Below are 19,054 nucleotides of genomic sequence, written 5' to 3'. Positions count from 1 at the left end.
ACCATGATTGTCCCTTACATGATAGTGGAATGGCCTTAAATCAATTAAAGGCAAAAGTAGCCTTTTCATTATACACAAAAAAGAAAAAACATATGATAGGATAAAACAGTTTTTAAAATTTGATGGAAATAGAATGACTTGGAATTCCCCATCTTTAACACATTCAAGAAGAAAAGAAAACTTAGAGAAACAAAACACTATCAAAAAGGCTATTTTTGTTTGGCATAACTTACTTCTTGTGCTTTGCTGGTCATTAGTGGAGCAAAAGCAGACTGGCACGACTTCAAAAAATCATCACTTATAACAATTGTATCACAATATATATGAATTAGCGAGCTTTGCTTTGTCAGAGATTTAGTCACTGCATTTATGATCCCTCGACAATCTTCAGTTGAGAATACAGATGGCAAAATGGGCTGAAAGTTAAAAATTTAATTAATAAATAATAATTTACAGTGAAAAATATTTCTTGTACAACAAAAAGTGGAGGGGGGCATAAAAATATATCATTTTTAATAAAACATAAAAATTAAACGATGAAGCTTTTGATCTGAAGTTTTTTGAGTTTCATTTGACTTAATCAAAATGACAATTTATTATGCTAGTCACAGCTTTCTTCCTTTGATTTAAAAAGAAATTAAGCACAGATATTTGGTGCAAACAGAAATAATAGCCATTGAAATGCTATGCTTTATTCATTACAACAAATAAACATTCAAGATTTGCAAAAAAATTGCTTAGCTATAATAAATAAAAAGTAATGCAAATTGCTATTTATTTCTATGCCAATGAAAGCAATAAAATTGAACTTAATATCAATAATAAAATGAATTGTTTCTTATTTACCTAAGGGTCATTCCATAGGAAATGAGCAAAATTCGCCAAAAAGTGGTAGCCGCATGGTAACAGATTTGTATGAAATTTGGTATACAGGTTCCTTTTATGCCTATTTGGTTTAATATTTTTTATTTTAATAGTTACATTAAATTAAAAATTGGTTAAATTGAACAGCATTCTTATAAATGTCAAATGTTGTATTTTTGAAGGCTTGTATTTTATTAACTATTTAATGAAAACATAAAAGTTATATGTTGTTGTAATCTATTGAGTAAGGCAATTCATCTGATATCAGTCAAGTTTTCAAATTTATTATAGTTAACTTTCTACCGAGTTTCAAAAACTGAAAATATTTCAGTTAGCTCATAAATAAGCATTTAATTTTTTAATCTAAATCTTTAAGGAATGTATTAGCTTTGCTGAAATTAACACTCAATAACATGATAAGTGTCATAAAAGAAATATCTTACTTTTGAAGTTGTATTTTAACTCGTTTGTCTTCAAAATCAGTTTTAAACTTAGTGACATTTTGTAAAATGATGATTTTTCCCTTCACAGACACAAAAATTCAAATGAGGGAAAATTCAGACAACTTTAAAATTTTGCAAGAATACAGAGCTGTATTTCTACTATTTGCTAGAAGAAACCCAAAATTGGTTTTTGATTATCAAACTTAAAATAAAATTCAGAAAAATAGTATTTTCTTTGTGTGTTATATGAAATTACTAGAATTCAAAGAACTAGATGAAGGATTAAATGATGCAAAAGCAAGTATTTCTAACATTTATTTCAATTTTTAAAAAATGTACTGGTATAATGTGAATTTTACAGGGTTGCCAACCTTGAAGGAACAATTTGAGGAGCATCTGAGGTGATTTTGAGGAGCAACTGGAAATGTTGCAGAGCAGTTTGGTATTTTGAATAAAAATCAATAAAAATAATCAAAACCACTTATTTAAAATTGTTTTAGAGGTTTCATAATCATTTTCAGTACTAATATAAAAATAATTATTTTTAAATTAATAAAACAGCTTAAAACACTATTTCAATCTTTGCGTATAAGCATTTTTTATTTTCCATATTTACATGTTTGACATGATAATAGCAAAACATAAGCTTGAAAACGTTCGTCCGGGAAATGCGGAGCAATATAACTTCTTTACAGAGCTGCGCAGTTTCGCCATTTTTGCGGAGCTGTTGGCAACCCTGATTTTATTTTTAAAAAAATTGCAGATAAAATTTATATATCAAGTAATAATAATAACTTCAACAAATGCATGAAAAGAAATGTGGATTTTGATTTTTTTTTTTGCTCTCTACAAAAAATCTTTTAATGGAGCTAAAAATTTGTGGCTCATTTTTTGTAGGAAAATCCAGTTGAAGACATTAATAGTACTTTCATTATATTTCAAATAGTTTCAGACAAACATCATCGTTAATAGGTCATGTGTACTATGATGACAGTCCATATGGATTCAGTAACATAATAAGAAAATCACTTATCTGAAAAGATATCGATGGATAAAATCAATGTGTAGGTAAACATTACCATCTACAAATAGTTGCTACATATATGTAACAAACAAATGAAATTATTGATGTTGGATTTAGGCCTAATCTCTAAACTCTTTCTCTTCAGACGTATGCTCCTTTCACTGATGACTGAGATAAATGTGAGGCAAGGAACTTAGGTGTTCAATTGTTAATTGATTTAAAACGATGATAATTTCATGCCTCCAAGACAGCTATGGGTACTTCAACAAATTGTTATTGAACCTAACTTTCAAGATTAATAAGTTTTACTGATGAGACAAAAAAAAAAATGTTTGAGATTGTATCAAGCAGAAGAAGAAAATATATTGCAGTTATAATAAGTGGATTATTGTATGTCATATGCATACTTGTTCTAATGGAAATTGGTTTGATAGTTTTATCAATGCAATAATGAGCACTTTTGCCATTGATAGTAGAAAGAAAAGCCAGCTGCTTTAAATTAAAAATTAGATTCATTGTGGCAAATGTTGTTTCATCAGCAATTTTTATTCTGGAATGAAAAGCTATAGCTAAAGTAGACAAGTTTCGCTTCCAAAGTTATCCTTTTGTTTCAAAGAATGTCGCAGCAGGGCGGTTAAAATAAATGGGTGTATTTTATTAAATATACTTATTCGTGGATAAAACAAATTTCCTCAAACTCATAGCCCAACCTCAAATACTACTGAGAATTAAACGAGATGGTCTTCTGCTTTAATCTTCTAAGCTCAGTATGTTCTTTAGGTCAAGCTGACTTGATAGATTTTCTAGAAACATTAGATTTATTTTTTCCTATATCACGGATGGAGAGGAAAACTCAACACAATAATTAAGGAAACATTTTAGCAAGTACTTCATAAACATACTTTTGAGAAAATGAAACACGAAAGAAATGGCTGTCTTGCTAAATGTACAATAAAAATCCATAACTAATGAAATTTTACCTTAGTTCAAGTTACTCTAGTAACAAAAATACGCTGATTCCAAAGATTAAATTTTAGTGTTATCTGAAAGATACTTAAATATGTTAGGTTAAAAAAATGAGTAAATTAAAAGCATTCCCTCATGTTCAAACAAACATCTGAAATAAAGGAAAAAATGAAATTTTCGGAAATTTTTTGATTTTTTAAAATACAATTTCGTCATCAAGAAATTCATAAACAATTACTAAATTAGAGCACATAGTTAGTTATAGATAGTTTTTCAATCTGAATCATTTTTACTGCTATTTTTTCAATAAAGGAGCTAGAAGAGTGGTTTGAAATCTGAAGTAAATTGGCAAGTTTTCAATCTTTGTTAATATTTCAGACTCAAAAAAAGCTCCGAATACATTTTAATTTCCTCCTTCCATCCTACTAGAAATTTGTTGATAGAATGTGGATATTTTTATTTTTTAAGTGTACGTTCATAACTTACAGAGTTATTGAGTCAAAAACTGGCTACCATGAACTCTGAAAATTTAGGCTTAGTGTAAGCATCAACTTCTAATTTCAGTAACAAAGCAACAAATCGTTTTTAAACTTCCATACTTTGCATTTCCTCATAGATATGCATGGTTTACCTAAATAAAAATTTTCATTGAAATCTGTGACATGTCAGCTATAAGTGATTTGTTCATTTCGTATAAAATGACCGCTAAATATATTTTTAAAGAATTTGGTATAAAAAATATTTTGAGCTAAAAAATGTTTGTAGAATTTAATTTTAAATTTAAAATACACAAAAAGATTTCAATGAAATTAAATTCTTAATTTAAGTAATCAAGTTTTTTTAGTAATTTCTTTAAAAAAATAAATCTTGGACAAGTTAATCTTTCTTTAAAGCACTTTTCACTAACAGCATTTAAAGTTAACAGGTAGTATATTTGAAATGCATTTCAAACATTTCTAAAACTGCAAAAACTATTTTAAAAAAGTATTATTAGATAATAATTTCAACTTTACTGTGATAAATTAACTTTGTAAATACTTGTTTGCAAAAATTGTAAAACTTGATCTAGCGAAATTACTTGTAAAAGTCTTGAACTAAACAAGCAAAAATTAACAGAGAAAAATTTATTAAAAAATACAAATACTATGATTGAATATTCACACAAGACAAAAGTACAAATATGAGTAGCATGCAGTGGAAATGCTTTAAAATAATATGATTAATCACATGCAGCTAATTGTTATGCACACGAAGTTCTGAAATGTAAAGGATAATAAATTTCTATATCCAAAATCATGAAACAAATATTTACATATTATAATAACAAATAAGTCAATAAACAAAATTTAATCTTTGGAGGAAAAAAGCTGTTTAATATAAACAGAAAAGTAGAAAAATGTACTTTGCAGTTTAAAATCCGGCAAAGCATTTATAAATTGTCAGCATTATTTTTTCATATCATTTACATGGTGAGCTACAAACTATGGATTAATTCAGAGGATTCACGTAACAAAACTTACCATTATGTCCACCCAATTTCCACCGTTAAGAACTTCTTCAATAGTCGCTTCCACTTGACCGAAAATACTACTCCCAATGCAACATGAGTTAAGATAGGTTAATGATTCATCCTTAAACTTTTTGCGGATGTATGCTTTCGGATCTTGAATGCCTAGTCTAGTTAAAGCATCATATTCTAGAAAGAAACATTTTTTTTAAACAAAAGCATTTATGTTTAAAATCATAAATTTGAAAATATTACATAAGTTTGAAATATGAGCTTGAGGTACGTGATTAATTACAGATAAAGATTTTTCGAATCTAACAAAAGAGAAATTGTTACTACAAAGAGAATTTTTTTAAAAATTTTTCTGTTCTAAAAATAGTTTTTTTTTTCAACGATATGCATCATTTCCAAAACAAATAAAACTTAATATCTTTAGTAATAACATAATAATACAGCCTTACGTGTTGGATGAATACAATCATGCATCAAAATAGTTCACATGCACAATTTTATGCAATCAACTAAAAGACTTTTCTTTTTCCTCAAAATTATGGTATTATGTTGAACTGTGATGTGTGATTTTAATTTTTTTTTTTAAATGTTAATTTCATATTACTTTTAAACAAACGTGCCAATGCTGTGGGTGCTGCAAAGCTCAAACATCCCTCAAAGAAATTCTGATTATGTTGATGACTTGAACTCTTTTGATGTCAAATCTAAGAGGTTTTTTATCATATTTCAGTTTTCTCTGCAACATTTTTGCAAAATCTTGAGTCTGTGAAGCTATTTCTGATTGTATAATTTAAAGAATATTCTACCAATACACACATTGTAATCTAATTATCAGTACATTCAGGAGAATAAAAAACACTAATTTCTTATAATTGAATGTTTTTGAAAAATATTGAAAAAGGAAGATGATAATCCACCATCGCGGAATAAGTTGTAATCCACAATGGAAGATGAAGTCTTATATCTGACTGAAAATTCTGGACTAAATTGAAATGTCCACAGGTAAACAAATGTACAGGTTTTATTTTCAGAAATATTTAATATTTTCTTTATTCTTAAATGTTTAATTTTTTCTTCTTGATACACAATGGGACTTCTACTACCTAACAAAATGATGAATAATTTCTAAAAAAGGAAAATTACAGTATTCATCCACGGACATTTTAACCCCTTCCCTCTCGTTCTCGTAAAAATGATGAGCTGGGGTTTTGACCCCCATTTCTCGCGCCGTGCTGGGGTCAGCAATATTAAACGCAATGAAATGATTAAAACAAATTCCTTTCTTTTGCCTGGAATACATTTCATTTCTCTTTTTATACACCAGATGGCGCACCATTCCATTTTAAATATAATTGCAGATTTTAAAAGTAATTGCAGAGATGCAGGAAGGAAATTCGGTGCTACTGTTTAGATTGTGAGATTGGCCTCCGAATCTCATGCTTTGAAATTTACCACACGAGAAAAATTTACTAATCTTTACTTATATTACACAAAAGATTGATAAAATTCTCTTTTAATGTTTAAAAGACGTACTTCTTAAATTTACGCAGCTTACGTGGGCTTGCTTGTTGGCTTTTAATAAAATTTTAATTTTTTTAAAAAATTTCAATATAAAAAATACTGAAAATTAAAAATTGAATGCACATGGTGTTCGTACACTTGATCATGAAAGGGTTAAGTAAAGAGGTCAGAAATTTGTGTTTGTCTCAGTCGAGACTTTTAATTTAATGTAGTATTATAGGTGAAAGGTTTTATGTAATTATATAGCAAACCAAACTTAATGAACAAAATGTTCGTTTCAGCCATGATTTCTTATTAAACGTAATCGTTTTAAGTGAGTTCAACTGTATACAACCTCATTTTATTGCTTATGAAACTAATTAACAATGCTTATGCCCTGTTAGGGGCCTTATTCCTGGCTCATTTGGTGCTTTTTATTGAGACCCATTCATTTACAGAAATTTTTCCTACCCAAAACCGTAGGTTCATTCAGGGGGAAGGGAAGGGGGATGGGGGATGACATTCCTCAGCGTGACCCTCCTCCCCTAAAATGGTATGCTGTATCCACCCCTGGTTTCAGTTACTGCATGTACTACTGATAGTCTCATTAAAATATCCAATTCACTGATCCAATATCTAACATGTTACAAAACTGACATCATATAATACCTAGGTATCCATTTTGATTATAGAAAGAATCAACCCATTCATTTTGGGACTTGGCATAAACATCCGGAAGAAAGATGGACCTTTCAGATCTTCCTCCTGATATACTAGCAGCCAATCTGCCTTCTTTTATTAAATCCTCAGCAACATCTACAGAGATTTGAAAATTAAAAAAAAAATCACAAGACAAAGAAAACAAAATTTAAGATATCTAATGATTCTTACGATAAAACAGCTTTTCTGGAAACTTGAAATGGCTAATTATGCTAGCTGTTGGAATAGGTCTAGAGATGGTATAAGAGAGAAGTTTTAACTTATTGAAAATTAACAGCATTATTTGTGAAATAAGGAAAAAAATTGAGAAATATAAATTACCTTGTCAAAGCAGATAATGCACCTCTAATTCTGGCAGTATGTTGAGCAAGAAAAGAGTCTGTAAAAAATGTTCGTGAATCATTACTATCCACTTGACCCAGGATGATAGTTCCGAGTCGATTATGCACAACCTGCAATAAAGTGTACACAATGAGACAGGAAAATTTTACATGTAAAAATAAAAAAATGCAAATTTTATTTTGAAAAGATATTGAATTTGTAAATATAAAGAAATTTAATGTTACAGTTATCAAAGGGTACAACACCAGTGAAAACTGAAATTACTGTACCTCTTCTAAGAAATTACCAGGTAGATCATAAATTTTGGTTAGTTCAGCAATGGTAATTTCTCCAGCCTGATGTAATTTTTCATTTATCTCTTCGGCAATATGATCCAAGTAATCACTGTAAGATTAAAATAAATACGTATAATGAAATGTTTATGAAAAAAAAATATTTAATGCACACACATATATTTAGACAAATAATATAAAGCTGAAGAGTTTGTTTGAACGCGCTAATCTCAGCAGGGCTCCCAACACATTTTAGCCATAGAAAGGGGTAAAAGAGGACCACTTTGAATCAAAAAGGGGACCAAAGAGGACCAGTTGGGATTAAAAAGAGGACCTAGGGAGGACCATTCATAGTTAAACCCAGGGAAGCACCAAAAAGCAAATTAATTAGCTGCCTGGCACTAAATACGTGAAGGTAATTTGTTAATCAACCACAATAATGATTTTTAATGATAAATCCTTATCACATTCTGCACAACTGAATTTTTTATCCATTAAATTACACAAACATTTGGATGGGGGGTGGGGCAACAAGCAAGCATGTAACTAACCATCTTACAAAGTAACTTTAATTGTAAAATAAATTTTCTACTAATTAACGGGTAAAAACTGGCTAATTAAAAATAATCATCTAAGTGACCGATGAATTAGTACATACCTAATAAAGACTTTTTAGATACAGTTATTACAGTAAACACCTTAGCACATAGTAGTTTACAAAATTCTTCACATAACCAGTTTAAAGAGAATTAATTCATTTTGATATAAGGTACCGCAAGACAAGAAGATATAGTTTAAAGGCTAGGAGGTCCCCTCCCCCTCCACAACCCTTGGTTTTTACACATATTTCCAGCCTAAATATGGTAAGTTTATATACATATGAGAGTTTATGACCAAACACCAAACATTTGCACCCAAAATATACAAATGCTGCTCAAGCGATAAATACACTGAATGTAAATTTGAGGATGCTGTTACTGGATAACTTAATGTAATAAATAAATGTGTAATTTCAGATTCATAGAGCTATATTTTCAAATTAAAAATACTTATTATGAGTATTTTAAAAAAAATAAGGATATAAAGTTTTAGTTTTTAAAAATAAAATAAAATAATATAATTTGAGGTAGCACATGTCAAAACAGCTTCCAATTTTCAAAAATATTAAAATAATTACAAGATACAAAAGGATTGAAATATTGAACACGAGAATCAAATTTTCGCGAAGTATGTTCACTGTTGGCATAATTTCCAAGGGAAAAAAAACTCTCTGCAACTAAATATGACTAAAATTGAACATAAAATATGCTAGTCTAGGATAGCATATGTGAAAATAACATTCGAATGCGCAAAATATCAAAATATGTGAAGAGCAAAAAGATTGAAATCTCAAACACAAGAAGCAATTCTTCGTGAAGTTCGAGTAAGTCCAATGCTGCTATGGTTCCAAAAATAAGAAAGTTTATTATCTATTAAAATTAAACAAAAAATAAGCTAATCTATGGTAGCGAATGTCAAAATAACTTCCGACTGCCAAAAATATCAAAATATTAACAAGATGCAAAAAGATTGAAATCTCAAACACGACAAGCAATTTTCTGCGAAGTGCGAGTAAGTTCAATGTTGCCATGGTTTCGGAAAAAAAAGTAGTTTATTATCTATTAAAATTAAACAAAAAATAAGCTAATCTATGGTGGAGTGTGTCAAATAAACTTCCGATTGCCAAAAATATCAAAATATGTACAAGATGCAAAAAGATTGAAATCTCAAACACAAGAAGCAATTCTTTGTGAAGTTCGAGTTCGTGCAATGTTGCTATGGTTCCAAAAATAAGAAAGTTTATTATCTATTAAAATTAAACAAAAAATAAGCTAAACTATGGTGGTGCATGTCAAAATAACTTCCGACTGCCAAAAATATCAAAATATGAACAAGATGCAAAAAGATTGAAATCTCAAACACGACAAGCAATTTTCCGCGAAGTGCGAGTAAGTTTAATGTTGAAATGGTTTCGAAAAAAAGTAGTTTATTATCTATTAAAATTAACCAAAAAATAAGCTAATCTAAGGAGGTGTTATGTCAAAATAACTTCAGATTGCCAAAAATATCAAAATATTTACAAGATGCAAAGAGATTGAAATCTCAAAACCCAGCAAGCAATTTTCGGCGAAGTCCAAGTTTGATGATACCATGGTTCCGAAAAAAAAAGTAGTTTAATATCTATCAGAATTAAACATAAAATAAGCTAATCTATGTTAATGAATGTTAAAATAACTTCTGATTGTCAAAAACATCAAAATATTAACAAGATGCAAAAAGATTGAACTCGCAATCGAACACAAGTTCAGAAAATTGCACTGATGAAACATTCTTGATTTTTTTCAAGGTTTTTAAATTGAGTACGAACTTGTGAGAAATTTCGGTAGCAAAATGCTTTGATTTGACGTCATAACTCCTCCCCCAAACCTCTCCATTTGCTAGATTTCCATGTTACAGCGGTTGAAGGAGGAGTAATGACTTCAATATGAAGCGAAATACCAGAAAGTCAGGTTCAATAGAAAGACAGCGCCGCGGCCGCATCTTCGGGCGTAAGAAACGTCAGCACACAGTATCTTTTAATGTAATGAAATTTTTTAAAATCTGATTTTTGAGTAAAAATAATATAAAAGCGGACTAAACGGACCAAAATGTTAAAAAGCGGTCAAAAGCGGACTTTACCCTAAAACACGGACTTTGGCGGGAAAAGCGGACCATTTGGGAGCCCTGTCTCAGGAACTACTCAAATTGAAAAATTCTTTTCGTGTTGAATAATCCATTTATTGAGGAAGGCTAAAGTTTTTTTTTTTTTTTTATCTGATTGACTGAAATATCTGTAATTGCAAATTAAATGTTTAATTAATTATTTAGTTCTATGAATTCCTAATAGATGGTGGGTAAGTTAACTCATCCAAAGGCTGCTGCACAAGTGTCCATAGCTGTAAAGAATCATGCACTGCAGCTCAGACACATGATCGGCTACGCTGTGGGACTGTTGTGGTAAGCAAACTGATTTTTTTTCTCGATATTCAGGTACATAATTTGATTTTGTAGGATTTTTCTATTGGGATCTGTTTTCCTGATTTCTTCAAGGTTTGTTTTTGTTCTTATAATTGAAGATAGTAATTATTTACTTAGATAAGTAACTAAGTAAAAAGGGGTGCCTACCTGGCCGGGGGGGGGGGGGGGGGTGATGGTACAGATTGCACCATTGAAATTTTTAGGAGAGGTTGTTTTGATTAGGTATTTTTCACATTGGAGGAGGGGGGGGGGCCTTGTTTTTGAGGGTGGGTACCCCTACCAAAAGTTAGCAGACAGAATACTTGTCACCTAAATTTTCAGTTAAATCTCATAAGTACCCCTACAAGCTCATCTCTTACATCCAAACCCTAGTATTAAATTAAGGATTTGTGGATTTCAAGACTATAAATTTGAGAGATGACTGTTTTGGATTTAACGATTTCCATGAAATATGACAGATGAAACTAATGAATTCACAAAGTAACTTTCTTTTTTTTTTTTTTGGACTGCAATTCACATTTTTCAAACCATAGCTGGTGAGCACATAATATAATTTATACCATTCTTTTGTTTTGTTTTTTTATTTATTTATTTTTAGTTTTGACATAAACTAATAATAAATGAGGGATGATTTCTTAAGGATACAGTTGAGTCCCGACCCACGAGAGGGATGCGTTCCAAGACACCTTGCGCAAGAAATTTCCCGTTGTGGAAAAAGGTATGTGTAAAAACTTCTATAAACATAACACCATTATTTTTAAAACACTTGTAAACACCACCTCAAACTGTTCTAAACCATTCCTTAACTATAAACTACAATTTTTTAAATCAAAAACGGAAGTTTTATTTGTATTTTTTTTAAAAAGCTGTTTTATTTGACATAAAATACTGTTACGAGGCAAAATCAATGACCAATGGGAAAGAGAGACATAAAACAAACTAGTATGGCATGTACAGTGTACTAATAAAATATTGCACAATATTGTATTGAACAGTAGATCCAATAAAAATATTTGTAACTTAAAGAAATGAAGATGATGATTTATACTGCGTAATCAAACCGTTATTCGAACAAATATTTTAAATACAGTTGCAACGCTAATTCGTTTTATAATGTTTCCATCTAGGGCAACACCCCTCGTCCAGGTTTCTTTAATTTACAATACAAGAGTAGCTTCCACTTTCATCATTTTTGCGTTTTGCATAGACACAACTTGGCGAACTTTTACGGATTTTCTTTTCTTGATTCTTAATTGTAAGTATGGAAGCGTCATTCATACCCAATTGTCATGTTACCTTACTTTAGAAAAAACAGTGGTCTTATATAGGTATCATTACATTTCATCAACTTTCACATTTAATATGAAAAAAAATTATGGAAAATGAGGAGTAGTTATTTGTAAGCACTAACAAAGCAATGTTCAGACTAGTATGCTATGGGAATTTCAGCTGTCAGTGATGCTAAAGGAATGAAGGTTCATCTGCGGAAAAAATTATTTTAGTAGCCAATAACAAAGTCAATACTTAGACACCACGATTCCCTTCCGAAAATTTTCGTGTTGCTGGGGCTTAATTCGTGTTACCGTATTTTCCTGCGTATTATCCGGGGGCGGCCTATAATTCGCAGGTCCTAAAATTAGCCTGAAGAAAAAAAGCTTTGTATAATCCGTGGCGGTGTATAATCCGTGGATAATACCATGTAAAAAGATAAAGTTTGAATTTAACATTCCATTTGAGCAACTAAACTAAAAACGTGAAAAAGTTATTACTTTGAAGGCATAATCAAATTTAATCTGAAATATAATCTAAACTAGAATGATTTCTTCTTGAAATTTTGATTATAATATGCTAATTACTTGAAAAACAAAGAGTCAAGACACAGGGGCAAATGGTCTAATCTTGTGCAAATGGCTACCTATTTCACTGTAATCTTGCTTATTTTACATGACCTGAATTGCCCAAGAGGAACATTCAAGCAATGTAAAATAACTAACATACAGGCAGGCAGCGAGGAAGAACATGCATGCTTCGAAAAATAAACAACAGTCATTCAGTCGGCGTAGGGTCTCCATGATCGGTGAATCCAACTGTAAATATTGTGGTTCAATGCATTGGTGTTAAGGGGGAAAAAAATCACAGATAATCCGCACCTCATAAACTTTGCCTTTTTAAGCAGATAATCTGCGGATTACACACAGGAAAATACGGTAGGTCAAAAACTCTTAATTGGGGAAAAAATCGTGTTATAGCCATTTTGTGTAAGACATATTGCGTTGTAGTGGTGGTCGACAGTACTTAAAAAATACATAAGTTGCTTTTCTACATTTATATCAAAACTTTTACCTGGTAATAAGCTGACCCAAAACAAGGCGGACACCTTCCTCAGTTTGCACAACTTCAGCAGCTTTTGCTTCAACATGATTAAAATCAACTCCAATGATTTGTGCAAGATCGACCAAGTTAATTCGACCTGTAAAAATTGAGAATGAAATTCAGAATAAGCGCAAAGTTCTCCAAAACTTAATCTTTAAAGTTCTTTGAGAAATAATTGATTTACTTTTTTATTTTTAATAACAGAAAATTCAAAATTTCTCTCTCTTAATTTGCAAGCTTTTTATTAAGAATGAATATTAAAGAGATAACGAAGAAAGAAATAATATTTTCTACTTAACATGAACAGAAAATGTGAAGTTTTATCTTGATAAGTAAATTACTTTTTTTTTAAAATTAAGGATGAACATTAATGAAATAATGCATTGATTGATCTGAGCAATTCATTAAGTTATAAAAAATACTTGAAATACCTCCATTTACAAATAGCTCATCTTTTATCTCCTTTAATAGTCGATTTGGAGTCAGATATTCCTTTCCATCATTGGTGAAAATAACATCAATCAATTTCAATTCAATAAGTTTCTTTACAATTTCTATGCAGTTCCTTTCTGATAATCTATAACAGGACATTAAATACAAGTATAGCAATTAAAAAATAGTTCAATTTGAAAAATATTTTTTTAAATTTAGCAATTGAGGCTTATTTGCATCTTAAAGCAAATAACTGCATTTTCAACCAGTGACTACAAAAGGGCTGCCAATGCTGGGTTCCTCCCAGAACGTAATACTGATATCTGACAGCCCTACAGTAGAAGACCATTATGATGCACACCTTGAGACCAGAGGTTTCGCATTATATAGGTTTTGACATCATCTAGATCATTTCACAAATTTTTGCAATAACATTCAGAATACAGTAGACCCTTGTTTTACATGGGGGTTAAGTTACACGGAAATGCCGCGTAAATCAAAACTGCGTAATTAAGACTTAATAATAGTGCTAAAATAGAGGTTAGGATACAGGGATAAAAAAAATACTTCATTCAAGTGATGACTAATTTTATAATAAGTTTAATGTGTACTTATATTGATATATATGCACAACATGCATAAAGAAAGCATTAATTAATTTAATGTTTATAAAAAGGAGCTGTGGCCATGATAGTCTTTTGGCAGAGTCATTAAGAATGTTTCTCTGTAGTTCTTTGGGAAGCATTAAAGCATTAATGATCACTTGCATCTTTTCCATGATAGAATCTTCATTCACTAAGAAATCAGAACGATCATTTGGTAATGTCTAGGAATGGCTCAAAATTTTCAATGTGAACGTTTTTGATTGTGTGTCATTGATGTCGGTATTCTCGTTAGTTTTGATCTCCTTTTTCACTCCTAAAAGCTTTTCTTCCAGTGAGTTTAAAAACTTTACTTCTGGAAAGATCTCTTTAACCAATCAATGTCTCCACTGGTCCAAGCTCGATTGTTAGCACGCCAAAATGCAGTTTATTTCATGTAATCAGCAATCTCAGGAATTTGAATTTTAAAAGAGGGAAAAAATTTTTAGTTTGCATTGCTGCATCCACGTAAAGTCGAAACTCATTCGCATAAAATAAAACAAAGGTATCAAATCTTAAATTGTGTATAGTCCAAACCGCGTAAAACAAGGTTCTACTAGATATCAATATATTTACATGTTAGAATAATTTTTTATTACATGAGTTACGTGATTTAAATATATTATCATTCAGAAATAAATATATTTCATTATCAAAAGTGCATTACCCTTCACTAATGCTAGCTTCATGGCTTGTATAACAGCTGCATTTTCAAGAACATTCTGGTACCGAGAATACTAATTATCATTTAAAAGCTTTGAATTAAGATAGGATGATAAAAACTTTTTTACAATTTGATCTGCCAAAAATTTGTTAGGTTTACAAGATAAAACAGAGTGTACTGTTTTAGATAAAAAAAACTCATTGCCTTCTGAAAAGTTGTGCATTTTATAGGGAATTGCGCCTTATAGGTCAGCATTATAAAGGTATTTTATTGTATTTTGGTGTTTATGTAATCATTCATGCATTAGTTTCTTAGAAATACTATACCTAGAAAGATGTGAGAGGAAGAGAGGCCTTTGAGGTATTTTACAATGAAAAGAGAAAAATTCTTTCTAAGGCAGCACAAAGTAAAGGAATGCAAATATTTTTTAAGTTTTGAGTAAAGCACATGCAAAGTTCAAACTATAGGTTAGGCTTACATTGAAAAATTTTCTAAATTGTACTACACTGCTCAAAAAAATTAGAAGAGCACATGATTTCAACAAAATTGAGAAAAACATTATTCCGGAAGCTTAATTTACAATAAAGCCTCCATATTTTCAGGAAACATGAGACTAAAACGTAAACTTCAGAAGCAAATCAACTTTTCTGTCGTCGAAAAGCAGAAAAAGGGTACAAGTGCAGAAATCGTGATTTAACAAAAGCTCATTTCTTCATTGTCTGAGCGGTAAAATTCCACTTCAATTGTTTTTTTGATTGCAAAATGCCATGACACCATAATTTACCAGATTCCATGGCTTGATATTTTATCGATGGAATACAGGCAAACACAAATAACTGTAGCAGACAATGTTGGAGAGGCACAATTTCATGTTCGTTTCAACTGTTCTAGACGAGTAAAGTTCCCAGTCAAATGTTTTCTGCTTCTTTTTTGCTGTATTGCATCTTAATAAACGTGTTTACTGTATTTTATGCCTTTGCAAGGCTACCTCACAATGGTTTCTTCACTTTGTGTGATTTTTCCATTGCTCCCCTAATTGTTTTGAGTAGTGTATATAGGGCCCTTCCATGGAAAACAGTAATTTTGTCCCGCACCTGACGCTTCATACATTTCACAAAAAATAATAATTTAAAAGTATGATGAACAAAATTTTGTTGCTTAAGAAATCACAAACACATGTGTGACTTCTCAAGCAAAAACTTTCTTCAAAAATTATTTCTTTTTTTATGAAATATAGGAACTGTCACGTGCAGGACAAAATGACCATTTTCAATGGAATGGGCATACTTATATTTTTTTCCAATGGTTTAAATAATTATTTCTAAACTAATGAGATATGTTTCTTTTACGTTGGAACCATAGCTTTCCAAACCTACAATATTTTTCGTCATTGCTGTATTAACAGAGCAAAAATATTAGCTTATTTATAAGCAAGTTACCGAAGGTTGACTTTGGATGTCCCGCATGTAAGGCATGTAAATAAATTTTATTTTAACTAACAAAATTGTTTAATAAAAAGATAACTGCGTCAAGAGTATCTTTGTATCAAAAGTAAGGATTGAAAAAATTATTTACTCCTGTTTCATTAAAATATTAAGAGATATGACGAAATGTTAATGAAATATAAGCATATTTTTATCCTGCACATGACGGTCGAATGGCCCTATAACAGCATTTGATACTAATTACTAAACCACATGAGATTTTCACCACCATGATTTGTACTAGTTACAATTTTTATTTTTGTCTCCAACATCCTTTAGAATCTAGATGTTTCATTTCTTTTCATATCTAAAACGGATTTTGTAGTGACTTTGAAAAAACAAATCATAACACAATATGAAAAATATCAGGACACTTTTAAAAAATTGTAATGTGTGTAGTGTAGATATATAATATTGGTATATAGTAGTATAATTTGGTATATAGTAGTATAATCCCAAGGGACCGCCTAAAATGTTCGAGTTATGGGAAGTTTTCAAAACAGTCTCAAGAGATTGGGAACTGATGAAAACTTTGAGATAAAGGAATATTCGAGTTATAAACTTCAAGTTATTGAGATTCGACTGTAATTACTCTGTAAGAATTTGGGATGTGCAACTGCATCAATATTTTTCATTTATTTTAGATGGAAGTTTTTTTCAAACATTCCTGTTTAAAAAAAAATATGTTGCTGCAGTACGAAGTTTAGCAGACATAAAAAGCAAGCTAATATACAAAAATAAAAAAGATTTGATAGCAATATTTAACATTGAAAATATATTAAAAATTACATAGCTAAATGCTTGTACTGTTAAAGCAGAGATGCACTGAATATTCAGTATACTGCCTATTCAGCAGACAAACAGAATATTTGGTTTGGCCAAATAGAATAAGATTCGGCAATCAAATATGAAAAGTTCGATAGCACAAAATCTACAATTATTACAAATTTATTTAAATGTTCAACACTTTGAAAACAAACTTACGTTTTTTTATACTATGAAGAAAGTTGTAGTATAGTATCACAGTACAACTAACATCACATTTAACGTAATTTTGTAAGAGAAAACAATGTGTTAAGTTTAAATTTTGTAGTTTTTGCTGCTTTCCATCAGATGTTATGTATGCAAAAAAAAAAAAAAAAAAAACTTATTTACATTCATTAATGAGATAGCTCAGAAAACAATTTTTCAAATACAGTAGGTATAACTACAATTTAAAGATTTCTTTAGTTTAATGATACATTTCACTGCATTGAATGTTCATGCTCCTCGATTTAACAATATCCTCGATTTAATGACAACTTTTTCCATCCCCTTGACAATCATTAAAGTACAAAGACTTAAGTAATAGATTACATTTTTTGTGATACTCATATCCATGAATAACTAAGTTTTGTATTTATTCAAAAAACACATTGGATCCATTAAATAATTTTCTTTATATAATATTAATCAAAGAATGACAAAAAAAAAGGAAAATGTTTAATGTTTTTAAACTTGAAAAACATCATATACAAGACTTGTCCGTGAAATATTACTGAGAGGACATTGAATATACAGTCTAATGACCTATGAGGAAAAATGTTCAATTTCGATTAGAGCTAAAGTGAAAAACTTTTAGTGAAACCAGTAAAGATTTCATTAAATCAGGCTCTCAAGAAAAATCAACATAAAAAAATGCTTCTTTTAAACTTAACTGGTTTCATGGAAAAGTTTGAAAATTCTTTGAAAGCGAATATATTTTAAAAACAATAACGTAATTAGGCGAAGAACTTATCAAAAATTAGGATAGCAATTTCATGTCTAAAGCGAAACGAATTTCCATAACGATGAACAAAGAATCTTAGGAAAACTATCATGTAACTGATTTTGTTTCCAAAACAAACATCTGGTAGATACTATTTATAGTTACTAGTATTTACATATTGATTAAACATGGCTATAATATGACAATAGCAGAAAGATTAACTGATCATTTTAATTTTAATCTGACTGATTAACTCACCTCTGAACCGTGGAACTTAATTGCGCACGCTGAAAATCAGCTGCTAAACGTTTTACTTCGTCCCAATCAGCAGACATTTCTATTCTATTCTATTCAAGAGTCACAACGGACAACAACTGTATTATGTCGAGGGATCTGCATACTATGTGCCTTGCCTCCATTATTTTGTATACCGATAGATGGCAGCACCATCACCGGATCGAACAGTTAATGAGAATTTAGAACTAGTCCAAGAGCTAATAGCTACCTGGTACTAGCACCCCCAGAGGTATCGTTTCACTTGGAGGACATTGAGACCACGAGCATATTTAACGTCGCCCAGTCCCCTTTAATGACGACGGTGGGTCTTCGACCAGCGGGGATCGAACCCGAGCCCCTCCGGCCCCGAGTCCAATGCCCTACCGATCAGGCTACCACGGCCCCATCAGCAGACATACTTCTCATTTCAAACGTCAGCAAGTTTCTTAAGTTTAGATGTTTTCCACTTCTCATAAGGATAAATGAAATTTATTAGGAAAAGGCTCACTCAAATTATGAAGTCAAACTGGATTCAGACAAAAACGGGAAAAGATCATAGTAAAAACAAATCACAAGCTCCCGTTTAATAAAAAATGAATAGATAACTAAACATAATAGATAAGTAGGGACCTCTAGTCCTATAGGGACTCTAGGTCCCAACAAGAGGTAGCCAATCCCGACCTTGACCCCCAAAGGGCACACCGGTTCAAAGACGAAAAAAGAAAAATAA

At 30.7% G+C, this 19,054-nt stretch overlaps 1 protein-coding gene across 1 annotated transcript in view; it reads right to left on the bottom strand.

The window, feature by feature from the left end:
- The window catches only part of LOC129225512 (E3 UFM1-protein ligase 1-like), a 33,196-nt gene extending 14,813 nt beyond the window's left edge, over window positions 1–18,383 (bottom strand). Inside the window, exons 1-9 of the mRNA XM_054859941.1 lie at window positions 18,307–18,383; window positions 13,512–13,657; window positions 13,051–13,177; window positions 7,648–7,762; window positions 7,358–7,488; window positions 7,208–7,266; window positions 6,986–7,132; window positions 4,818–4,993; window positions 234–416 (exon numbers count right to left, since the gene is read on the bottom strand). Of these exons, the coding sequence (XP_054715916.1) occupies window positions 234–416; window positions 4,818–4,993; window positions 6,986–7,132; window positions 7,208–7,266; window positions 7,358–7,488; window positions 7,648–7,762; window positions 13,051–13,177; window positions 13,512–13,657; window positions 18,307–18,383 (1,161 nt within the window). The remainder of the gene's footprint in view (window positions 1–233; window positions 417–4,817; window positions 4,994–6,985; window positions 7,133–7,207; window positions 7,267–7,357; window positions 7,489–7,647; window positions 7,763–13,050; window positions 13,178–13,511; window positions 13,658–18,306) is intronic.
- Window positions 18,384–19,054: the final 671 nt, after the last annotated feature.

This window comes from Uloborus diversus, chromosome 7, assembly GCF_026930045.1.
Source record: "Uloborus diversus isolate 005 chromosome 7, Udiv.v.3.1, whole genome shotgun sequence".
NCBI classification, from domain to species: Eukaryota; Metazoa; Arthropoda; class Arachnida; order Araneae; family Uloboridae; genus Uloborus; species Uloborus diversus.
This window is presented reverse-complemented; position numbering and strand designations above follow the sequence as displayed.